This window comes from Symphalangus syndactylus, chromosome 15, assembly GCF_028878055.3.
Source record: "Symphalangus syndactylus isolate Jambi chromosome 15, NHGRI_mSymSyn1-v2.1_pri, whole genome shotgun sequence".
NCBI classification, from domain to species: domain Eukaryota; kingdom Metazoa; phylum Chordata; class Mammalia; order Primates; family Hylobatidae; genus Symphalangus; species Symphalangus syndactylus.
The window spans coordinates 100397213-100420921 of record NC_072437.2 but is presented as its reverse complement, the minus strand read 5'-3'; the positions used below and the strand labels follow the sequence as shown (position 1 = coordinate 100420921).

General features: G+C 32.2%; 1 protein-coding gene across 7 annotated transcripts in view; it reads right to left on the bottom strand.

Annotated features, from left to right (window-relative positions):
* The window catches only part of NBEA (neurobeachin), a 731576-nt gene that overhangs the window by 481680 nt on the left and 226187 nt on the right, over positions 1 to 23709 (bottom strand). For 3 of the 7 annotated variants that reach the window (XM_055244143.2, XM_055244145.2, XM_063619313.1), the window contains exons 23-30: positions 22928 to 23145; positions 20370 to 20523; positions 15571 to 15579; positions 13109 to 13289; positions 10981 to 11111; positions 7394 to 7501; positions 1749 to 1917; positions 207 to 302 (exon numbers count right to left, since the gene is read on the bottom strand). In XM_055244143.2, coding sequence (XP_055100118.2) covers positions 207 to 302; positions 1749 to 1917; positions 7394 to 7501; positions 10981 to 11111; positions 13109 to 13289; positions 15571 to 15579; positions 20370 to 20523; positions 22928 to 23145 — 1066 coding nt within the window. Of the gene's footprint in view, positions 1 to 206; positions 303 to 1748; positions 1918 to 7393; positions 7502 to 10980; positions 11112 to 13108; positions 13313 to 15570; positions 15580 to 20369; positions 20524 to 22927; positions 23146 to 23709 lie in introns of all 7 variants that reach the window. The other 4 variants (XM_055244148.2, XM_063619314.1, XM_055244147.2 and 1 more) reach the window with 3 other exon arrangements.

The window sequence follows — 23709 nt, the reverse complement described above, 5'->3', positions numbered from 1 at the left end:
ATAGATGATACTTAAAAAAAGTAATAAAATACAAATATAAAAGCTATACTTTGCTCTCAATAGCTAGGTATAAATACAACGTATCATATCTCCATGAAACCTGAGGTATATACTTGTTTATAAACAATTATATCATGAATATTTATTTTAAAACAATTCATGAAATAAGAATACCCAAACAGGTCAGGAGATGAGGTCAATATTACCTTTGTAAAATGAGTGGCCAAAGCTCTGCTCAGGAATTAACTTGGCAAGGAATCCATGGTTCAAACTTGGATGAGGGATAGATGGTATGACCACAACTGTGGAGAAAATCATGGAATCAAATTTGAGCCAGCATGTAACAACCTGCCACATGGTCCACTGAAGATCCATGACAATTCTATATTACTGCAACATGCAAACAATACTAGCAATAACAAATGCATCTCTGAAGAAAAGAGGTTATGTATTAAGAGAAAGAAAATAATACACTTGTTAAGTACAGTAATTCTAGCAACATACACAAAGACATACAAATACACAAGAAAATGAGAACTAGAAGGCTCACTATACTATTACTTTTTGTACATATAATGGATATAAAAGCATTAAAAATGAAGAAAAAGAAGATGATACGTCTTAGTGTTTTAAAAGGTGAAAAAACAAGAACTGGAATGGTAGGATGATGTTTAATTCGAAGAATAAAATTAAAAGCAAAAGTACATTATAATGAAATATTCTCATGTTTATGTGTTAAAAGTACATGTATCATGCAACAGCAAAATACTGCAGCTAAAACATAATCCATATCTCCATGACATCAATAAAAGGTATATGAAATAGAATATGCTCATGAAAAACAAGATGCAGAGATTTGACCACTAATTTCTACTCACTTTTTAAAATATCCATTTTATTTATAAATCATATGCATTTATTTAGGAAAGAAAATTTCAACTACAAATTAATCCAGTGGTACATGAAATAACCATTAGGTTATCAAGGTTTCACTGCAAACAACAGAGAAACAACCTTGATATAAACACCTGGAAGGAAATGATAATGATAGAAGGTGTCCAATATTAAAATGTTAGTTGCCAGAAACTGTGTTTATGCTGTTCAAGCAGAGTGGGCAAAGCTAGTAATGCAAGAACTGCCGCAACATGAGCATTTTCTGCAAATGAAAAAGGCAGCATGACCCAAGGTGGTTCATTGTTGTCCATGTTAACTTTCCACAAGTCTTTGATTTTAGTTGAGGCCACTTTGGTATAAAGTTTAGAACACATGATTGATAATAAATCACTGACAGAATATTTAGATACTGAATTAACTGTATACAGCTAAAAAAGAAAAAAATCCAACTTGTGAGCTTGGCTACAAAGATTTGTATTTTGGCTTATCCTTGGCATTGAACAACTCTATAATGACTTTCTACTTTCATGTTTATAAAGGTTAAAAAAGTAATATATTTAAAAATATATGAGTTACTTGCATATTAAACAGTGGTATAAATTAATGATTTGTATTAATAAATGAGAAACACTGAAACCAAAGCTATACTGATAAAATGAGAATGTAGCAACTATATAAAAATACCACTCATACATTTTTGTTGAATTAAGGAATACTAAATTAGCATTTCCATACCAACCATTCATAAACATTTGAGGTGATTATGAAGAGGTCCAGTTTAAATCTAGATGTAAAGGTGAAAAAAAGGAGATACATCACGGTGAAAATTCAAATAATTATACAATGTTAAGTACCTGTACTTGTTGGTGAATTTATTTCTTGCCTGATGTTTCTACCTGGTTGGCTTCCAGTTCTTGTAGTCTCTCTCTGGGGTTCTAATATGTCACGATACTTGGAAACCATCAGAACCGAAATGAAGTAAACAACAGCCAGCGCTAAGAACTGTGCTTGTTTGCTATCATCCTATGAAAAATGAAAAGACAGTTTTAACACTCAAACTTTTTGAAGTATAAGTTCTTAAAGCACTAGAAACTGCTATATTATTATCTTTATGGAGGCAAAATGTGATATGTAACTTTTATGAAAACCTGCTAAATATATATTTTTATTTAATAAGTATTATTTAACTATAAATATAAAACTCCTAAAATATATCATCTATAGATTGGAATGTAATTTCCAAAAACTAGAATATTAAAATTTTATTCTTTGTCCATTTTTGACCATTATTATCTACTACTTACATAACAACATAGTATGTGTGCTTATAAAATACGTAGATGGCACAAAGTTGAAAAGAATAATTTAATGTCCTGGATTTTTAAAAAATCAAGAGTTTTATATACTATAACTGAATAAAATTAATAGAATAAAACTACAACTGAAATACATTTAAAATCCTAGCGTAACTGGAACAAGAGACTATATGAATACAAAATAGAGGAGAAATAAACAATGGGGGAGCATAAAACATGAATTTACATAAGCTCAATATGAGCCAGAAGTATGATTATGGCAGCATAAGAAAAAGCTAATTCAATCTTTGATCGTATCAACAGGTAACATTTGACAAACCCTTCTAGACATTGGCTTAGGCAAAGATTTCATGACCAAGAACCCAAAAGCAAATGCAACAAAAACAAAGATAAATAGGCAGGACTTAATTAAACCAAAGAGCTTCTGCACAGCAAAAAGGTCAGTTAGCAGAATAAACAGACAACTCACAGAGTGGGAGAAATTCTTCACAATCTATTCATCTGACAAAGAACTAATAGCCACAATCTACTAGGAACTCAAAGAAATTAGCACAAAAAAAAAAAAAAACACTCATCCAAAAGTGGGCTAAAGACATAAACAGACAATTCTCAAAAGAAGATATACAAATGGCCAACAAATATATGAAAAATGCTCAACATCACTAATTATCAGGGAAAGCAAATCAAAACCACAATGTGATACCACCTTACTCTCACAAGAATGGCCATAATCAAAAAATAATAGTTATTAGCATAGATGTGGTGAAAAGGAAACACTTCTACACTGCTGGTGGGAACGTAAACTAGTACAACCACTGTGGAAAACAGTGTGGAGATTCCTTAAAGAACTAAAAGAATTATCATTTGATCCCGGAATCCCACTACTGGGTATTTACCCAGAGGAAAAGAAGTCAGTATATGAAAAAGATACTTGCACATGCATGTTTATAGCAGCCCAATTTTCAATTGCAAAAATGTGGAACCAGCACAAATGCCCATCAATCAATGAGTGGATAAAGAAACTGTGGTATATATATATATATATATATACTATGTCATGCTACTCAGTCACAAAAAGTAATGGAATAATGGCATTTGCAGCAACCTAGATGGGATTGGAGACTATTATTCTAAGTGATTTCTTAGAAAATAAGACATATTTACTGATGATTTAATATTGTGAAACAGTCTGGCTAATGGGGAAAATGACCAAAATACATAAAATCTGTTCTGAATTATTCTTAATCTACTATTTCATACATTGTGGGTTATAGCTTTTCTAGAGATACTTTGTCTTACAAACTGTTTAAAATGCATATTCCTTGCATTACGATGATGATACGATAAACACAGAGAGAAGTGAAGAAATCAAATGCCTAAGCAGTTATTACAAAGGAAAATGAAGCACCATTCTCACTCATAAGTGGAAGCTAAGCTATGATGTAAAGGCATAAGAATGATACAATGGACTTTGGGGACTAGGAGGGAAAAGTGTGGGAAGTGGGTGAGGGATAAAAGACTACAAATTGGTGTCAGTGTATATTGATCAGCAGATGGGTGCATCAAAGTCTCACAAATTGCCACTAAAGAACTTACTCATGTATTCAAATACTACTGTTTCCTAAAAACCTATGGAAATAAAACATTTTTTAAAATAAATAATAGTCCATTATTCTGCACAGGAAAAATGACCTCTAAAACACTGTCAATATTTCAGGCTCCTCATTTCCAAACTCAAAGATAAAATGGAGTTTTTCCAGAGGAGAACAGCAAATGGTAAAAGGTCTGAAACAAACTGGCCAAGTCAGAAAGCGATGAAGTTAAAACAATGGTTGTGGTACGGTAGAGAGATAACTTTAAAATAAGTATGCTTTCCAAAAATATAACAAGTTGCATGTAACCTTGAGAGCTCTATTCAAAAAGCCTAGATAAACTTCTTTCAGGGAAATAATAAGTATCAAGTCTAAATTATATGACCTCTAATATACTAGAGTATATCTAAGGAATAAAATGTAAATCTTTATTAAGCTTCTTTTATAAGCTAGGTAAAACTGATACTTTCAAACCAAAACTGAAAGCAGTTACTGTGGCCCACAGATAATAGGCAGAATAAGAAATAAGGAAAACAAACAAGCAATAAATTCTAGTAACTCGATTAACGGGCACTTTACTTCATCTAAGCACAATGCAAACAAGATTCATAATTTATGTGCATTTGCAGGCAAAAAGCAAGTAAGACATATTTACTGATGATTTAATATTGTGAAACAGTCTGGCTAATGGGGAAAATGACCAAAATACATAAAATCTGTTCCGAATTATTCTTAATTTACTATTTCATACATTGTGGGTTATAGCTTTTCTAGAGATACTGTGTCTTACAAACTGTTTAAAATGCATATTCCTTGCATTACAATGATGATACGATAAACACAGAGAGAAGTGAAGAAATCAAATGCCTAAGCAGTTATTACAAAGGAAAATGAAGCACAATCAGATTAAGAAAAGATACCAACCAAGAACGGATTCACACATTGCTTAAGCTGTGACAGACCATAATATCCCATAATACTTCTATTTCTAACACTAGAAACTCAGTACCAGGCAATCAGAAGGCATTCAACAAATATGTGTGGAATGAATGAATGAATGCCAACTACACAGTGGCAGAGCTGTAAATAACAGACACTAAACTGCTGTCATAGCTACATGAAAACCTCCTTTATATATGGCATGAAAAGAGTTGGCTTTTTTTTTTTTTTTAAACCCAGATCTCCTAGTCAATTGTGCTTCTCATTCCCAGTTCTGTCTTTGGAAATGAAGCTCAGTATACATAGAGGCTAAACATCTGGGGAATGACTAAATTTTTATACAAATTAATTGACTTGCTCAGGTATTTTATTACTGAGAAGACATGAGCTGTATAATGTTTCTCTGGTCTGCTTTAAGTGTTGCCATGGTGTACCTTCCAAACAACATCAAGGTAATATAACTTGTGTTAATTGGGTTTATATTATGTATCAAGCACTAAATACATATTATCCTAAGCTTCCAGTTAAGGGTTAAGAAAAAGTTAAGACTGAGACCACACAACTGGTATAAGGTAGAGTCAGAATTCAAACCCAGATCTTTCCAAAGCATTCTCTTTTCATCACCATATTTCACAGCTACAACCACTGCTGGGTTATGCAACATATTTATAAAATATCCATGAATTTAAGGGAAATGATCATCATCTACCATATAACCTAATTCAAAATTTACTAACAATTTAAACACAATGTCACCCTTAATAGAAACTCCTTCGGTATGTTATATGTTACGTCTGACTGTGCCTTTGGAGATGAAGATGTGCTCCATGTTTTTAATCATTCATCCATTAAAAAAATCCTTTTCACAACACATTTTTTCATGATGACTATTCGCATTTCTAAATGGTTAAACTGTCAGTAAGAATGTTATCTTCTTTCCAAGTCTAGGTTAGAGTTTAGATTACAGTGAGTTCTTACATTGAGGTTTTTATACTTTAACGTAGTCTCCCTTCTAAAAAAATACCTTCATTATTTATTAATTATAAAAACAATATAGGTTTATTATAAAAAATTTAAAACTACAAAAAAGCATAAAAAGATAAAGAAAAAAATAAAATCTGTTTACCTAGAGATAATCACTGGTGGAATACTGGTATATTTTTTCAGTCTTGTTTTAAAAATAAAGATGCACATATGTATGTACATACAATCAGTATACATATGTAATACTTGTGTAATATAAGTACTTCTACATGCTGTTGCTTTCTCTTAAAATATATCATCATCATTTTCCCTTGTCATTAAATTTCCTTCAAAAATATGTGCTTAAAGGCTGAATAGGTCACTGCTGAATGACTAGGCCAAGATTTTTTAGGCCAAAATTCTATTACTGGATATTTATAATGTTGCCAAATTTCCTGTAGATATCTCTGATGAAAACATTAAGTTATAGAACCACTGGGTTCTTGTGGTTCATTGGGACATCAAGACTTCTAAGAGTTTTAACCATATTGGCAAAGAGCTATTTGAAAGCTCAAACACCAGTGATATTTGACAGAGCAAGTTTCACTGCACCCAGACAATGCTAGGTATTATCATTTTAAAATTTTTAGTTTATTTAATATTGAAAAATCTCTCACTCTTGTGTTAATCTGCATTCTGTTGACTACTAGGGATACTGAATTTTTATCATGTTTGTTGCCTTGTGTCCATTGTCTATTTTTCTGTTGGTATGTTTGGAATTTTCCTAGCATTTTATAACTAATATATATTGAACAGAGTGACGAGTTTTCTATTGTACATTCCTAACATATAGCATTATTTTACATAACCTAAATATATTTTAATCATTTTCTAAAGTACAAAGCATGCCATTCAATTTACTGTTAAATATAAATTTAAAATATAAACTTTCTTCTACATTTCATATAGAATCAACAACTAAATAAGAATCATCAACTAAAACAAGGAAAACAGAATTCAAAGTGGCTGGTTTATAATAACTACGTTAAGAGATGCTGTCAGCATTGAATCTGATGTGAAACACCATATATGTTTCTATGCAATTTCTGAAAAGGCCAATCTTATTTTTATTTGCCTGGAGTAATTGATCATAAGATTGGAGGGTTCCATGAAACCTCTTTAACTTATCTTTTCCCTTTAGCTTTATTAAGCTATCTTTCTAACTCAAATTCCCATAGATACCTGTACTTTTTAAAATGAAGATTATTCTTTAATTGCCCCTCCTCCAAAAGTAATTGTCAGTAACACCTAACAAACTAATCTCTTTCATCCATAATATAAGGAACATTAATAATAACAAATTTTTAGTACCTGGAAATGGAGCAAGGAATACTAAGAGAGGAGTAGTTGATACAAGATAAAGTTAATTATAATTTTTCAGAGCTAGTCCTATTCTTAGTATGCAAGCAACTTACATCAAAATTTCAGACCATTTTTTAAAAGTAACATTATCAATAAACTTTCAGAGAAAGCTAAGGTTCAGCCATTTTATAATGAGAAGTATGCAATAAACCAACAATCCCAGATACTAGAGAATGTCGTTTTCATAAGCAGCTTTCTTATAAAATGTATTTCATATGAATGACAGTAGGAGGTTTATTTCAGGGAAACCAATCAGGTATAACTTACCACATCCCGAAAGACAACAGCACGAAGGCGATTGATATCAACATCCTGAAGAAGTCTATCTGGATCCTTAATAGGAGAAAGGTTACCTGGAACATTTTCCAATGGAGTCTTTGAAAATAAAAAGAATTGTGAATAGATAATATATTACAGATAATATATAGAAGTATCACTTCTTAATTCAGGCTAAACTGGTCACATCATGTATCTCCTCCTCTCTGAGTTAACATTTATTGATCATAATCCTCTATTACAATGCATATTTTCTGTTCTCTACTCATGTCATGGTTTCCATACTAGCATTCTTGTTCTTTATTGGCACAGCTACCACTATAGACTCATAAAGGCAGGTAAGGTTATAGTAGAATAAAGATTCATCTTGGACTTCAGAAGATTTCCTGAGCCTCACTTTTTCTACCTCTAGTTAACAAATCTCTTTGAGTCTCTGGGCTCATTTATCCATCATGCTTTTATAATATATGAGATTATTATACTACATTACTATATGAGATTTTATATGTGTAACCATTTCATGGTCTATCCAAGGTTAGAAACGTTAAGATTAAAAAGAATTAGTCACAGCCCATTAAAGCTGAAAGACATTAAAGATTGTTACCAACAAAACATTTTATAGTTGAAGGAAAAACATCTACAAATTTCAGGTAATGTAGTCACATAGAAGACTACTAAGTGAACTAGGTTCCCTGAAACTCAATCAAGTACTTTCTCACTTATACAGTGTGTTAAAAATTGTATGGATTAAATTAGACAGTATGTATAAAGCAAAATACAATTCCAGCCCATAATAGGTATGCACTTCTTACTCTAACAATGAAAAATAAACAGGGTACCTTCTATTTCTCAATGAATGTCAATCATGATATTCTAGCCCAAAACTAAAATGTTTTGATTCCTTGGCAGCACACAATAGTAAAAAGAGCATGGTATTTAAAGGTTGATAGTATTTGGTTTCCATTACAATTCCAAAACTTCTGGCTATATGACCATTGGTGAGAAGTTAACCTCTCTGAACTTCAGCTACATCATTTGAATAACCGACTAATAATATTTACTACAGGATGGTTAAAGTAAATAATACATAATTTACAGCATAAATGAATTTATAACACAGATTTTAAGATTAGAAATATTTTCTTTTCTATATAATGTATTTCTCTACCCCAATCTAATTTGATCCTTATAAAGACAACATGATAGGAAAAGGTTGTGTAATTGTTCCTTTTCATACAGTATAAAAATGAGGTCGCATGAAGGTATGGGATTCATGCAAGAAACTTGCAAGAAACTTTCCCACTGCATTCAAAAATTACCCGATTTACTTCCTAAAATGTCACATAAGAAACGCATAAACACAGGAAGGAAAAAAAAAACACCACTCAGGTCCATTCATTGTTGTGAAATGTCAAATCTTCCCCTAGTATTTTTACATTCATCACTACTTACCCATTTTTCACTGCCAAAGTTCTTGCCAGATAAATACTGATCAGCTCAAATAAGTTACTACCAATTTCCTTCCCACTGGGCTTTCTCTGTCCATATTCTACAATCAGTGAAATACTAGTTATAAAAATCTTTAAGGACTTTCTATTATCTACTTTATTTAGTATATCTACAAAATACTAAATACATTACTATTTTGAAGTGCTTACATCTCAAAGGTGTCACCTTCAAAATACTATTTATTCATTTCACGACAATATATTAAGTGGCAAACTGCTAGACGGGAACAAATCAGTAATAACTGAATGTTCACTGCATGCCAGAAATCTAAGCATGTCAGTCTATCATCGCTTTTTGTCTAATTAATGCAAACATCTGTAAATTAAGATTTGTGTCCATTTTAAAGATTAAAAAATGGAGGCACAGAAATTTAAGAGATTTCTCTCAGGTCGCAAAACCAGTTAAGTGGTAAAGCCAGAATACAAACTCAGAACTGTCTGATTCTAGAGTTGTCCTCTTTTTACAAAGTACTCATAGTGCTATAATACTCTGACGTGGCCGGGCATGGTGGCTCATGCCTGTAATCCCAGCACTTTGGGAGGCCGAGGTGAGTGATCATGAAGTCAAGAGATCTAGACCATCCTGGCCAATGTGGTGAAACCCCGTCTCCACTAAAAATAGAAAAATTAGCTGGGCGTGGTGGCACACATCTGTAGTCCCAGCTACTTGGGAGGCTGAGGCAGGAGAATCGCTTGAATCCGGGAGGTGGAGGTTGCAGTGAGCCGAGATCGTGCCACTCCACTCCACCCTGGCAACAGAGCGAGACTCCATCTCAAAAAAAAAAAAAAAAAAAATTACTCTGAAGTTACAAGGATCTGTAACACATAGACACTGCCCTCAAGTACCTCAAGTGCATACCTATTATGGGCTGGAATTGTATTTTGCTTTATACATGCTATCTAATTTAATCCATTACCTATCAAGTACCTATCTGTGCCTACACAAATGATATCAGGCATTACTGATGATCCATTTGTATTTAATTTCCCAAGCAAATAAGAGCACTATGGAGTCCTGTGAGCAGTAAATAATATATAGTCAAATTACAAATGTTCTGACAGTAGTGAAAAAGAAAAAAGTTACAACACTGCAAATAACCAACGAATAGGATAAATATGTGGTTAGTCTGCTTGCCATCTGCAGAAGTTTAAAGCAATAGAACTTTTAAGATGAACTGAACTTCTATTTCATACCTTGACTTATTGAGCAAAAAGTTACTGTATCAATATTAAACATATAATTACAAGCGTAATGAGTGATAACAGACCTATGTAATTTTATGAAAACAACAAACAGAAGAAACAACCCTAGACTGACTGGGGTGGTAGTGAGGGTGTCAAAAAACATTTTCCTGAGAAAATGTAGCACTTAAGGTAACCCAGTAGTTGCACAGATTTTAGCTGGATAAAAAATAAGGATGAATACTTTATGGAAAGGAAATCATATAAAAGTCTGAGAAGTTAGGGGGAATAGCTTCTTTTGATGAACTGAATGAGGTTCTATGGTATGACTAAAACAGCACAAGCAAGGGTAAAGGGCTCAGAGCTGCTGCTGGAGAAGTAAGCAAGGACCAGGCACAGAACCTCGAAAAGCATGTTAATGAAACTGGATGTGACGCCAAGGGCCAGTTAAGCATATGATAAAGAGAGCTAATTTAGAAACAAAATTAATAGTATATTTCAAAATACTCCATTCACTGAATGGGCATTCAATGAGTTTTTGTTGATTATTATGCCTACCCATTTAAGAGGAGAATTACTCATACATTAAACTCTGTGAAAATATATGACTATTAAAAATAGAAGTAACAGTTTTTAGTGCTAATTATAATATTTGTAAGAACTTTATCAAGTAGAAATTGTTAGTAACTTCATTTAATAACCAAAACACACAAATCTCAGGGAAGTTAAGTAATCTTGGTAACAAAATTGTGAAGCAGCCTAGAGCTGCCTGAGGACAATGCCCTTGCTCTCTATCACTGAGCAATACCATGGCACTTTGTTCTCATCAACTTAAAAAAGATTTTTTTCAGGTCAATTATATTTGACCAAAAAAAAATGTTTACTTACCTTCGAAGCTGCTGTAGCAGTCACACTTTGAGGAACTTCCTGAGGTTTACTGCTTCCATGGGAAGATTTATTTCCCCTGTCTCTCTGTCTTTGCCGACATTCTAAACAGTTTCTCACAGCAACACAACAAACTATTTAAAAATTCAAAAACATATTGTTAATATAAACTGTTGACTTTGATACCCTGGAAAAAGTTGCAAGTTTATTTCTTCTTCTCTTTCTTTCCCCTTGCTTCATAAATTATTAATCTTAAAATCAACTAGACCAATAATTTTTAAAACTATGAAATACAGTAGTGAAAGTACCTAAAAAATATACATATGGTTAAAAATAAAACAAAATACCCATATACCACCAGCTAGCTGAAGAAATAAAACATTACCAGAGGCTCTGAAACCCCCAATGTATCCTTCCTTATTCTGTTACCCTCTGAGTTTCACAGTTCTGAATTTATGGATCAATAAAATATTTTTAAACATAAAATTCATATTTGATTTAAAAGTTTAATAAAGCTTCTGCCCTTAATTTGACTATCTTGTCGACTCTACTGAGCACAACTTCCCATTTCGGGCAATAATAGAGTATATCAGTATACTCAAGTCTCACAGGTCCCCAGATCCACCTTCTTTCATGGTGGGAAAGTCTCTGGGCTTTGTCAATAAGCATTCAATACGTACATGTTTTTATTTATTCATTTATTTTAAGAAGCAGTAGAGTACAGTAACAAATAGTACAGAGTTTGAAATCAGACCGTCACCTGAGTTTGAGTCCTATATTTTCCAGTTTGGAGCTGTGTGCTTAAACTATCTGTGCCTCAGTTTTTGTATATGTAAAATGAGGATGAACAAAGTAACTGCCTTAGAGGGCTGTTGTGAGGATTAACTGAATTAATATATAGAAAGTGCTTAGAACAGTAAATAGCACAGGGGGTAATATAAAAGTGTTTTATTATTATTAACTTATAAAAGTTTCCTGTGGTTGATTAAACAACTAAATGTGCCAGTAGTATTAGGATAAAAATGAAATAGGGAGTAAAGTCTTGGACCATATTTAAAAATAAAAGTACAGAATAACCAAATAAATGCAGGTTTCGAGATATTGAGCCATTTTAAAAATATATACATCTCTTTCTCACACAGTTCATTTGGCAGCTCTTGTTATATGTCAATGGAAATGTCTTTAACGGCCCACAGTCAGTTAACCCACACCTCTTGGTTGCCAGAAAGATCTTAATGTGGTCAATCTTTCTCTTATAATGAATACAAAAGGATTCCTCTCAGCTTGCCTGTCTTTAAATAAATAATATGAAACAAACAAACAAAAAAATAGGTTTCATCCCACCATTCTTAAATCAAGTCTTTGTTCCTTTCTTGAATCAGAAATGAATTTTTGACATAATCTTTAAAAGTTATGGGTGAAAACAGTACATATCAGGAACGTCCTTCCTATTTCATGCCTTGCAGTTCTTATGTCCTGCTCATGATCTAAGGCAAGCACAAAAAGAGCAGTTTTCTGGTTGTTTTGAAAGTCTAGATAGTGTAAATAAATGTTCCTTTTAAGAGAGGTAGAAATGGTTCTTATCTAAAGAATTCATTCAGATTTACTAAGAGGTTTCAGCGCTAAAGTTTCACTGCCACACAGATAAAAGGTGAACGCATAGGTATAACAATGTTTATTAGGGACATTTGTTCACCCCAAGAAACAGTAAGATAAGGATAGTTTATTTTAACCTTCTAGCATTATGTGTATCCGACATATTTGTGGGGCCAGGACACTACACTCAGTATTAGTTTACCAAAATTGGATTCATAAATGGATTTGCATTAAAAATCACTTCAATGACAAATGTTAGTCTTATTGATTTTGAAGGAATTCCAAGTATATTTCACTCTTGATTTCAAACTATGAACCATTAAAGATGATCAGTTCTGTGAACTCTCCAATGTGAAGGCATAATTTTTTAAAATTTAATAATTCTGATTAATTATAAAAATAATCTCTATCTCAAGATAACCTCTATATCATATAATCATCAACTTCTATCATCAATATTTTATGTACCATAGTGCTTTATAAAGCTGCTCTGTAGGTAATTATTTGACATGCACTATTGTTTTAATAGACTTACCTAATCTTAGGCACTGTCGCATTAAACCTCCAGAAGACATGTTTTTCTCAGCTTCAATCTCACTAAAATTTAGAGAGCTTGCAAACACAAGTACATCAACCATAGCCATCAGCCGGCTGAGGAAAGTTACTGCTGTCTCAGCTGACATGCCTTGTGTCACTTCAATATTTTCCAATTCCGTCTTTAAAAAAGTAGAAGATTTAAGTCTTGTTTAAAATTTGGAAATTTGGAAATATAATACATATACATACATACTACAAGTGAACATAAATTTAATATATTTACCATATTTTATAAATAAAATAAATGTTCAACTAATTCCATATATCACCAGAGCTGGTTACCAAATTCAGTTATTTTACCTACCAATTATCCTTGAATAAAGGAAAAGCCCATTTTAAAATCAACATCAGCTTTAAATGTCTTTAGTTATAAAAATGACATCCTAAACTTAAGATCATTTCACAAAGATATTTAGAGAGAACCACATATATGTACTTATACTAGTTTTGTTTTGTAATTTGTAAAGATTTTAAATTGATATTTCTTTTCTAAAATCTTCATTCCCATTAACAAAAATACATGCTTTGATTTTTCTTTCCTATAGATGTATGATGAATAATAGGGAAAATACATGGCAATTTAACTTAGTATCAAAATGAGATGGCTGTCAAATTAGAATGCATAACAATTTCTTATCCATTTTAGAATAAACTGAAACTACTAGGTACTTTACATGTACGATAAAACTCTAGGGTAAAAATAATCAAGATCGCTAATTCGTCTACAGATATTTAATTCGTGACTTATAAAACACTAGTAATAAAAAGAATCATAGCATTCTAGATTGAAAAACTGTACTTTCACTACATTTCTGATTTCAGAGGGAATATTACAAAGTACTGTGTTTCTTAAAATGCACAACTTTATGGTTTTTTAAACAATGTCAACATTTCTTATTTTGTTTTGCACCATGGACTATACAGCATTTTAATTATTTTTGTTCCTTAGGACTAGGCCTCATTTCATCAGTGCCTCAAGGAACCAAGGAAGGGAATACTTCATAAGTAAAAAAAATATTATTTAAATTTTCTGAAAATGGACACACTAGCCATTCCAATCAACATTACCTCTTAACCAAATGATAAATTCAACTACAAGGTTAGCATATGTAATAGGTATCTACTCCTATTTAATGTTCCATTTTGACATTGTTTATAGCCATCATTATACCTAAACTTCTCCCTGCTTGGAAGAAGCAGGAGCATTAACATGGAAATGTGAGCAGAAAACACTGAAAAAAGAACTCAAAATACTCAAAACATTTCTTGTGCACAAAATGGGTAATAAAAATGATAGGTGACTACTGCAAGCATTATATAACTAAGCTCAGTTTTAAATGATGTATAAAATGTAACAACCATTCCTCCTTCCATTTAACAACAAAATAGGGTTAAAACCATTCTCTCTAAAATGAGCCTGGAAAGAGACAGAAATGTGTTTTCAGTTGTTATAACATTATGCCAATTCAGTACACATGGCATAAAGAAATGATTAATTCATTACTTGGATTTTAAAATGCAGATTCTTTACTTCTTAGCACTTCATGAATATACAGCATCACTTCATAATATCAATTAAAAATCTATGACCATGACATCATAGCTCATAAGAAAAAGCAAAAAATTCATTTTAAATCTGTTTTCAATTTAAAATGTTCTATAAAGGAATGAAGAACTTGGCCATTTCTTAGGTCTATCAAATACTATAAATAATTTTTCAAATGTTAGAATTTAGAATATCTAGATCTGTGTTCACAAGGAAATTCTTCATCATTTTGAATCACTGAAATTGCAGATAGCTATCTCTCTATATTCATTATTTAATGGTTTTGAGTGTTTTGACCTGTCAAACTATGCTTTCATTTTAAAATGAGTGAATTATAAATAGAATTATTAAGGTGTCTATATAATCCACCGAAGTGTTTTTTTGACTGAAAAAATTAAATTTTAAAGTAGAAGGCACTTTTGAAACAATAGTCTAAAAGAGAATTTGTATTCCATTTTATATAAAAGTAATTTAAAAAATGAAGTATGTAAGCATCAAAAGATAGGGCTAAAAATAAAGATCACTCTCATACAATTATTAAATCTTAAAATAATATATTTCATCCAATTTACTTTCCTTAGAACCAATTAAAATCTGATTGTACATATGACTGTAACACCATTGTGTTCATTATGATAGTTTAATCTAGAGATTATTGTGCATAATAAAATAGTAATACAACAATGCATTGGGAAGATAATCCTTTCAATGACTCTTTTAAATATACAAAAGATACATCTCATGTTAAAGATGATATGAAAACTCAAAATATAACCAAGTCAAAAATTTCATAAGTAAGTAAAAATAAAACTTGAAACTGAAAAGCTGAAAATTACTACAAAAGTAATACTAACCTTAGAACCCTGGACATGCATTAGACAAAACAGACAACAGACCAAAAAAGTACAAGAAAAGGAAATTATTAAATTAAATGAAAATACAATGTAAAATTGAAACACAAAATAGTTATTTAAAAATTATATTTGATTATTTTATTAAAAGCAAAATTCTCAGATTTTCACTTTATAAATTATACATGATCAAGGTTAAATATCAAATATTTAGACTTCAATTTATTTTTTATTGTAGTAACTCTGCCCAAATAATATATGTAAGTATAGTTCATATATTAGAAATAATGCATACTCTATTTTACAAAGCAAGTATCTTTTCCTATAATTAATGGAACATTTTAATAAATAAGCTAATGTAATGCCTCTGCAAAATCCCTACCTCAATTCTGGTTTAGGCAGAAATATCTCAGGGAAATGAACTATTCATACCAACCTCTAGAATTTTCTATAAGGAAATAATGTAATTTGTATTCTCAAATATACAGAACCCTTCCTATAGTTGAAAATTCCCAGAAGTTAATAAAATAATAAAATATTTGAGAGATTATAACTTATAAAACACTTTTCCATGCTAGAAAATAACTTGATATATTAAATGAGGCCTGAATATGAATAAAGGTAATTAAATAGGTATTATACTAAGTTTAAGATTCTTATTACATTAATAATTATATTCATTATATTCAAATATCAGATAGAATTAGGTTTCACAATAAAAATCAACTATTCTTTCTAATTTTGACAAGTACATGTGAGTATAAATCTTACAATCTGCTATTTTCATGGTACATTGTATAGGAAAACATATAAAAGCATCCTGAGAATAGTAAAGTATGATCAGTCCTATGAGATAAACAAAAGAACAGCAAAACCAACAACATTATTCGTAATTTTTCCAAATCTATTTATGATATATTCTGATAATAAAAATAAACTAAAATTAAGACTGTTATTTTTGGACAGAATAGAAAAAGCAGCTCTTCTCTCTTATAATTATGCAACTATTAGGAGAGCTAGAAATGTCAGTCTCTACTACTTTTCTGGGACAGAGAAAATTAAGCCCTGAATTAAGCTCCATAATATTCAGTGTTCTGGATGGCTGACTAAAGTGGTCAACTGAAAATCACAAAGTGTGCAATTTGTGGTTGATCCATGTTCTTTGCTTTTCTTTTTCTTCTCCAATTTTTCACTTTCATTTATGACCAAGTTAAACAATATATTAGAGAATAAATGAGAGGATTCTATTAGCTAGTCACAGAAACATCAACTAACAAAATCAGCAACAAAAATAATGCTGCTTTCCCAAAGCAAAGATTGGCCAAATTACATACTAAGAGGTCTATTTTTTTCCCCTGAGTACTACAGTTAAAACTATTGGTCTAACTCGGAGATCTGAAACTATTTTTTGTAATTTATTTTCTATGCTACATATGAATTTAAGCAATCTAGGCAAAACTGAAACTCCCATAAAGTGCTGCTTCTTCAAGAGTACTAAGTTCAAGGTGCTGAAACTATCATTATAAACTATATATATATATATATATATATATATATACTCTTTTTTTCTTAAGTTTCCATTAAGATATGTTCCTTCCAACTAAGATTAAACAGTTCAAAAATTTTCTTCCATGATGATGATACTACAACAGCAATACAAAAACGTTATCTCTAGTATAAATTACTGTACTCATCTAAATTTCCAGGGCAGAAAAGAGACCACTTCTATGTCAATCTCACAGAAATGGCAGACAAAAAATGTTTGTTTATGTATTGTCTATTGCTGCTTTTGTACTATCACAGCAGAGTTGACTAGCTATGACAGATAACAATACTGCCAATGAAACCTAAAATATTTCCCATCTGGCCCCATACACAAAAGTTTGCAAACTACTGCCATAAACCATTATTATTCCTATTTCTTCATAATATGCATATAGTAAGAATATTCTGAAAAACTATATATATACACAAAATTACCAGCTCACTCAAACCTTAGTTTCAAATGTTTCCATCTCTCTTCATATATCTAGGATTAAAATTCTAAAAGCACCTACAAGACAATGTTTCCTTTCAGTAACCTTCACGTTGCCAATGTCTCCTTTTTTCGCTTTTCCCTTCCAAAATTCTCTTTTGGCTTTTTACACTTTAAATTTAAATATAAAAAGCCCAGGGCCGGGCGCGGTGGCTCACGCTTGTAATCCCAGCACTTTGGGAGGCCGAGGCGGGCGGATCACGAGGTCAGGAGATCGAGACCACGGTGAAACCCCGTCTCTACTAAAAATACAAAAAAAAAAAATTAGCTGGGCGTGGTGGCGGGCGCCTGTAGTCCCAGCTACTCGGAGAGGCTGAGGCAGGAGAATGGCGGGAACCCGGGAGGCGGAGCTTGCAGTGAGCCGAGATCGCGCCACTGCACTCCAGCCTGGGCGACAGAGCGAGACTCCGTCTCAAAAAAAAAAAAAAAAAAAAAAAAAAAGCCCAAATATTCAGGTTTAATTTCCCTCGTTATTCAACCTCCTCTTTCCCAACTTTCTCCGTCTGCTACGTTACAACTTCTAGCAAGAATATTATACAACCCAGTAATACAAAAACATTCATAATAGAAAAACAACATTCAGCAGTCAATACCAATCATAGTTCTACCAGATACAAAATGGGAGAAAGGTTCAGCTATTTCTCTTAAGGAAGCAATTCATTCAAAAATCATAAAATCAGGTATGTTGTACAACCAGGCATAGGTCCAAACAGTTAATGGGCCAAAATAACAGCAATATAGAAATTGAGAAAATAAACAAAGGTTTCTATAATGGAATGAATTCCCAAGTCTGTTGAGATAGTCTAGGTAATAAATAATTTTAAATTCCAAACTACAGTGCTCAAAACTGAATCGTAATCATTTTGGAAGCCAATCTCAAAGCGTCACTATCTTTACCGTACAATCATCATCAAATAAATAAGCAAATTTGACTGGTGCAATAGTATGTATGTTATAGTTTACTTCATTATTTTAATATTCTATCTTAATAGTTAAAGATCTTTTGCCTTTAAAATTTGGAACACTATTTAGTAATGTGAATATTTTAAACCTACACAAATTTAAACAACTTATTGCTAAACTGTTTTTTTTACATAAGCAGCATTTTATGTTCCATGCAAAATTTAAAAACATTCAATATTACATTTCAAAGTGAATTTCAATACAACCTTTTAAAAATTTCTTCATAACAAATGATAATTTATAAAACACAAAATGTAATTTATATGATCAAGAGAAATGTCACAAAGAAAATACTGATTTATTCAGTCTTCAATATATAAAACAAAAAACACGTTGGCCAGGAGCGGTGGCTCATGCCTGTAATCCCTGCACTTTGGGAGGTTGAGACAGGCAGATCATTTGAGGTCAGGAGTTTGAAACCAGCCTGGCCAACATAGTGAAACCCCATATCTACCAAAAATACAAAAATTAGCTGGGTGTGGTGGTGCACACCTGTAATCCCAGCTACTTGGGAGGCTGAGGAAGAAGAATTGCTTGAACCCAGGAGGCGGAGGTTGCAGTGAGCTGAGATTGCCCTACTTTACTCCAGCCTGGGTCACAGAATGATACTCTGTCAAAAAAAAAAAAAAAAGAAAAGAGAGAAGAAAAAAAATGCCCTCTATGTCTCACTATTAGAAAGCATTTTAAAAAACATACACACCTCTCAAAATGTACCAGAATTTGGTATAAATCACCGGAGGAAAAGAGCGATTAAAGAAAAGGAGTGCTGTATGCACACTTGCACTCTTCACACACCATCAACCATTTATACTGTTCTTCTTAGCTCCCTTTCCTTGGTTCAGCTGCTAATTTGATTAAGGCCCTACTGGTGACTTGCTCTGTTGCATTCCTCCTTCTGAATTGGAGTGCTTCCCTTTGTGGACTTCTTGAGCAAATTCATGAATAAAACAGAAGAGTAGGGCCTGGGGAAAGTGTGTGAGGATATAGCCTGTGGCTGCTAATGCTGAAGTTTCAAGGCTGCTCTGGTGATGGTGGTGGCATTAGAAAAGAACAGTAAGAAAAAGAGTCATGTAGAAAAAGCTTGTTAATGATGAAATAAACTTAGAGATCAACTTGGAAACAGTGTCTCACCAACTAATAGACATCTTAGTAAAATGAAATATTTCCCTCTGGCAAAGGTATGCTTTCTGAGCTTAAGGATGAGTTTCTAATACGGCAACAAGAACATGGGTAATATGGGAAGCAAAATTCTATATTCTTTCTCATCTGAGCAAGTAGCTATGGAGTCTGCCTTGGTATGAATCAAAGATTTTGTTTTTAATGACAACTAAAATATGAAGTTAACATTGACCTATTATATTTTAAATGACATACACAATTAACATTAAATGCCTTTAAAATGTATTATATTAACACATTTCAATGTTTTATATAGAAACAAATCAAGGCTAGATTTTGTAAAATAAATGTTGAATCAGTAAATAAATGAAAATGTTAAACAACAAGGATTTTAAGAGTTTATTGTACTATAGATTTGAAGAGATATACAATAACTTTGATGAAGAATGCAATACTCTTCTGATGAAGTATTCATCAGAATTACCAGAGAAATATTTTCATAAGCACACACAGCTGGAACCCAACACTGATAAACAAAAGTGGTGGAAATAGAAATTTAAATGGTTAAAAAGTTCCCTAAAAAGTACAGGTCTGGTTAAAATCTGTTTACAGCCTAGAACACCACTGAAATGCTCAAGTCATGTAATTATAAAATATAACCACTAGATGGAGGCAAAGTACTTACAGTTGGTGATGTAGCAGCAGAGAGCAAAGGCAAGATTCCTCCACAAGCAATGATGATGTTGTCTACCATTTGGGAAATGAGGTGAATTGTGTTATGTACAAAAATAATATTTTCATTGCTATTGACAAAATCCATTACAGACTTTGTGGAATGGCTAAAATACAAAAAAAGAAATGAGTAGGTCTTGGCTTACTTAAATGAAAAGCTTAGACAATTTACTTAGAATAACAAGTGAAAAATTACAGAATTATAGGAGCTAGCCATATTTAAAATTAAATTATTATAAAATAAAGCAATTTATAATTGAGATATCATATTACCAAAAACTAAGCATTCATCTCCACAGGATTTTGTTGTGTCCAAGTATATTAACTCATTATATTATTATTTTGCTTGAAAAATACAGTACTAGATTCTAAGACATATGACTGAATCAACAAATTTGGCTAAAAATATTTATTTTGCCAAATCTGATTGTTTTTTGTTGAAAGGCAAAACCTTTTAAATATAAAAAGTAAGTCTAATGTTAAAAATAATATGGAAACTCAAAATACAACCAATTCAAAATTTTCATAACCATAAATAAAATTTGAAACTGAAAACCTAAAAATTTAACTGAAAGTTCTATTTTGTAGGCAGTTTCAATTTGTCACATCCCCAATGACTTCAGCCCCACCTTTGACTAGTCACATTGAAAATGTATACTGCTAAAGAAGTGACATGATAGAGGGGTATAAATAAATCAGCACAAATCCAAGAACTTACTTAATAAGAAAAGGAAAAAAATCTCAAAGTAAGTTGGTAGTACAGTGTTCTCATATAAAACATACAATGTAGATGTCAAAAAAACACCCTGCTTTCGTTTGGTGTCAGTCAAGAATATAATTTTTTTTGTTTCTTTTTGAGAAAGGATCTCTGCTGTCACCCAGGCTAGAGTGTAGTGGTGGGATAATGGCTCAGTGCAGCCTCAACCTCCCTGGGCCCAGGAGATTCCCGAGTAGCTGGGACTATAGATGGACACCACCACGCCTAGCCAATGTTTGTAAAAACAGGGTCTTGCCCTCCTCTCGAACTCCTGAGCTTCAGCTATCCTCCTGCCTTGGCCTCCCAAAGTGCTGGGATTATAGGCGTGAGCCACCACACCTGGCCTGAACTGTTTTTTAATGGGAAAAAAATAAGATTAAAAAAAAGAAATTACTCCATGGTCAAAATTAAGTCAATAATTCTCACCCTTTTAAAGTTGTGAATTATTATCTATCACTGTGTATCTTAAATTTCAAAATGTTTCTCCCTGTCCTAAAAATAAAGTGCTACCTTTAAAAAATTTAAATTACATTAAATTCTACTTGGGTAATTTCATGAGAGCCCATTAAAGAAAACAAAAACACAGAGTAGGTGGATGGAAAAAAAGCTGAGTATCACTCACTTGGAGGCTACTGATATTATAATTATTAAATTACGTAATTTATTTCCATACATTGGTCTTCATGTTAATAGCAATGTATTTCATGGTACTTAGGTTTCCTTAGTTACCAGCTCTAGGTAATTTATCATATAACAATTAGCAATGAAAATATACGAGTAGTCTAAGAACAAATTGATCAAATAAAATCAAAAGTAAAATCTTTCTATGGCAGACTTTATTGACTTCTTTCACAACAGTCATAACTTTTTCCCTGCTAACACACATTTTATATTTTGTTTTATTATTGAGCTTAATTGGGTATAGGAAAGACTAGCCTAACCCTAGTTACTAGTTAATTAACCAGTATTAGTCCCTAAAAGCCAGTCATTATAATCCCATTTTCTTTTTCTGATGATTGATTTTGAAAGAGGATGTGATCCTGCTGGCTCATGAGACATAAGGGGGAAATTTCTTGACGGGCTTCTTTAAAAAAAAAAAAGAAGAAAAGAGGAGAAGAAAAAGAGAAAGTGAAAGAAGAGAGAGAAGAAGAGGAGGCAGAGGAAAAATAGGAAGAAGAGGAAGGAAGAAGAGTCATCTCTGCCTTTTAATTTGGGCAGGTTTCTTGTGATGAATTGATGTTGGGAGCTGAAGCAGCCACCTTGAATCCTAAAAGGAAAATGAGGAGAAGCCTGGAAGCCAACCTTCCTAAGAATGTTGCGCTAGATCATTTAAGTTGCCCTTGTTACTTATATCCATCAACTTCCTAATTGTATTCATGCCTATGTAAATGATGTGCTCTCATAATTAATGTTTCACATTTACTATCAAAAAATTAAATTGAAAATTTAGAAAGGCAATGGTTTAATTTATGTAGATTTGTTGTCTAAGTTATCATCTTTGAACCGATATCCACTAACTGCTTAAACACTACAGGCTCTGAATACACATGTCACAGGGTGATTTTAAACTTTAAACAATATATAATATTATCACTAATAAATTTAGTACATGGTATTAATTTAAACAGGATACAAGAAAAATGTGGAAATTCCTTTAATCAAGGCAGATTTTTGGTTTTGTCAAAACCAAATAGAATAGGCAATGGCAGATTTTAAATATTTGCTTTTAATTTATAAAAAAGAAATATTTCTACCTCCTCCAAACATGTACATCAGTTTCTAATGCAAATAGCAAATCAGTGAGAAGCCGCTGGTGCATTGGAGACCATTTAAACTCAGGAATACGAAACATTGTAGTCCGTGGACCTGGGCTAAACTGGCGCCGCTGTTCCTCAGTCATTGGCATTCCTCGAAATCCTAAATCAACTCGGAGATCTCGGTCTTGTTGGGTGATAGACCGACCCTGCACAGCCTAAAGAAGGAAAAGGTAAACTTTTGTGGAATACAAAAGAAATGCCTCATTTTAAAATGAAACTGTGAGTATAGTAAAGTGAATAATGCTTTAATGCTTTAGCATATGACTTTAGTAGTTTAATATATTTCACATATATTATTCACCTGGTAATTCCTTGCACAGGAAACTTTTTGGGCTGAAGTCTCCATTATTGCTTTTATTTTACTATTGCAGAAACTAGGCAAGATAATCAAATACCTTAAGTTAACACCGAAGTTCACACTGAAAACCAGACCCCTTTACCCCATTAAGAGTCTTTAAATTAGACCACATTACTTCCTTAATGAAGTGAGCATATACAAAGTGAAGTATACTGGATATACGTCATCAACTAATTGTAACTAAAGCACAAGATTAGAAAAAATATTACTTGAACAGTTTCAAGTTAACTTTAAAGTCTGTTTCACTTACAGTACTTCAATTCAAAAACGCAAATGCATTTGATAAGTTAGAAAACAAACCAGAAAAATGTCTATAAACTCCAAATGAAAAACAGGCAAGCCTAGTGTTCAACAGGGAAGC